This window comes from Asparagus officinalis, unplaced genomic scaffold (genome assembly GCF_001876935.1).
Source record: "Asparagus officinalis unplaced genomic scaffold, Aspof.V1 AsparagusV1_Un109, whole genome shotgun sequence".
NCBI classification, from domain to species: Eukaryota; Viridiplantae; Streptophyta; class Magnoliopsida; order Asparagales; family Asparagaceae; genus Asparagus; species Asparagus officinalis.
This window is the reverse complement of record NW_017972375.1, coordinates 1-2,768: the sequence shown is the minus strand read 5'-3', so window position 1 is coordinate 2,768 and position 2,768 is coordinate 1. Positions and strand designations below refer to the sequence as shown.

The window sequence follows — 2,768 nt, the reverse complement described above, 5'->3', positions numbered from 1 at the left end:
CTTTTCAGTTTTCCCCTTGAATCTTTTTAATTTTCACCTTCTTTTCAGTTTTCCCGTTGAATCTTTTTAATTTTCCCCTTCTTTTTAGTTTTGCCCTGTCAAATAAAATTAGTTTCAAGTTAGTAATTGAATTATAAAATTGAAATGCAACATATTTAAATGCTAATGCATAGGAGAGAGTGAGATACTTAACAGTTGACACTCCTTAATGTCTGTTCCCTCCCTCTCTTGAATTCGTACCAAGTTGCTGCTGAAATTAAATTGAAATTAGAAACTCCCAATCAATTGAGAAGTGAAATTATCACCCCTTGTACGCTTTCTAAGCAGTTGATTACTTTTAGGACATGATATTATACATATGCGCACCACCCGATATGGCAATCTGATATTTAGTCCATGTCCCCCGATATATCCCCGATTTCCGCTATCCGATATGGATTTCAGCCGTCCGACATGAACCCGACATCCGATATTTAAAACCTTGCTCATAACTAAGCTGATCATAACTCCATTTAACAAAATCTTGATAATTGGACTTCACAAATTTCCTTGACTTTCCTCAAGAAATTCCAGTGACTTCTCCTTATTTATCTATAAGGTACCTTTTATCTTGCAAGTGAAGGTTGTTGGTGCTTGTTGGTATCTCCTAGCGATAGAGCGACAGGATTCATGCTGGAGAGAGGCCTGCCTTCTTGAATCACCACAATGCAAATACCAATTCTTCGACTGTAGAAACACAGACAGCTCCAGAAATCTATGGTTCCAGTCCAGTAATCTAACAGATCTATGCAACCCTAGCAAAGGATTCTACAAATTTGGAATGTATGCCGATGCAGTGGATGAAAAAGTCACCTCTGCACCTTTCCTACAGAAGTACTTCTACTGCTTATGGTGGGGACTGAAGAACCTGAGGTAATTAGTCACCATCAGTTATGTCTCTGGTAACTTGCAAGATTAATGAACACTTGACCCCATGTTAAGCAAATCTTGCAGTTCCTTGGGTCAGGATTTCTCAACCAGCACTTATGTCGGAGAGAACTTATTTGCTATTGTCATCGCCATCCTAGGCTTGGTGCTATTTGGATTGCTCATTGGAAACATGCAGGTCAGTCATCTGTCTAAAGAAGACTCTATAACACTTTCAGAACTCTAAGAGTGAAACTGATAATAGTAATGTCTATATGTTGGCAGTCATATCTACAATCAACCACAGTTCGATTGGAGGAATGGAGGAGCAAGAAGACAGACACAGAGAGGTGGATGCGACATCGTCAGCTCCCATTAGAGCTGAGGCAATGCGTTAGGAGGTATCATCAGTACAAGTGGATGGCAACGCAAGGGGTGAATGAGGAGGCCTTGCTCAGGGGCCTCCCTCTGGACCTGCGTAGAGATATCAAGCGCCATCTCTGCCTTGACCTCGTCCGACGAGTAAGTCGAACTCAACCGGATATTCTACATCCTAAGACACCTAGCATGACATCTAACAATGGTATACACTGGTTTTGATTCGCAGGTACCACTGTTCGACCAAATGGATGAACGGATGCTCGATGCCATTTGTGAGCGTCTTCAGCCAGCACTCTACACCCCTGATACATGTGTGGTACGAGAGTTTGACCCAGTGAATGAGATGTTGTTCATCATCAGGGGTCACCTTGACTCCACAACTACTAATGGTGGCCGTACAGGATTCTTCAACTCATGCAGAATTGGCCCAGGGGACTTCTGTGGTGAAGAGCTGTTAACGTGGGCACTAGACCCCCGTGCAAGTACTGCAGCCGCTCTACCCTCCTCTACTCGCACTGTCAGTGCTGTGTCAGAGGTTGAGACCTTTGCTCTTGTCGCTGATGATTTAAGGTTTGTTGCTGCACAGTTTCGGCGACTCCACAGCAAGCGGATTCGTCATAAGTTTAGGTTTTACTCACAGCACTGGCGAACATGGGCTGCTTGTTTCATTCAAGCTGCATGGAGGCGACACAGGCAGAAGATGGCAGCTGGGCTCAGCCTCACAGAGTCAGTAACAGAGCCTGAACCAGCTTCAGCAGCAGTGTTCGTGGGCCGGCTAGTCGCAAGTGTGAGGAAGGGTGCAACTGAAGGATTGGGTTTTGGAAGGTGGAGGTGGTAAGTTGCTGAAGAAGCCAGCCGAGCCAGATTTTTCTGGAGATGAAGAAGAGAGCTAACTAGCTTTGCCTTGTGTTACTGAATGTGTACTTCCAATGTGTGTGCGCGCGTATAGTATTTGTCATTGTCAAATACAAGTAATATAATAGAGTGCACTGCATTATCACAGATAGAAGGTATTCTTAGATCGGAAAATTTTTAAACTTTTAATCAACTTAAGTCCCTGACATTTACTCCTCCATTCTCCCGAAGCAAGGTACGCAATGCAAAATTAGAGGGACAACAAGAATAAGATGAAAACAGGATAAAAGTGTCAAAGAAATGTGAAATGAACTTACTAAATATTGAGGCACCAAATGCTCAAAACTAGGGACCTCTTTGGGTAAACTACTCAAGTACAAACCTGCAATACAGAATGAGAGAACATAATTCACTAAACCTCCACACCAACATATTTCCTACTATCATAGTTTCTTATCTCCCTCCAACATAATATAGAATAAGAACACCGCTACCAAAAGGCTGAACCTTAGAGATGGAATTTAAATAGATAGGCTACAAGTCAACTCCTTGACAGTCGGAATCAAGCCCAGACAAACTCTGAAGGGCTCAAACAGATCATGACCTGTTCAAATGTTAGTCTTACT

At 42.8% G+C, this 2,768-nt stretch overlaps 1 protein-coding gene across 1 annotated transcript; it reads left to right on the top strand.

The window, feature by feature from the left end:
* Positions 1-559: 559 nt before the first annotated feature.
* On the top strand, positions 560-2,324 carry LOC109827293 (putative cyclic nucleotide-gated ion channel 15; the record flags this gene model as incomplete). Its single annotated transcript, XM_020394288.1, has 4 exons — positions 560-912; positions 994-1,105; positions 1,192-1,428; positions 1,514-2,324. Coding segments are annotated over 4 exons (1,314 nt in total), but the record flags the coding sequence as incomplete, so codon positions are not given.
* Positions 2,325-2,768: the final 444 nt, after the last annotated feature.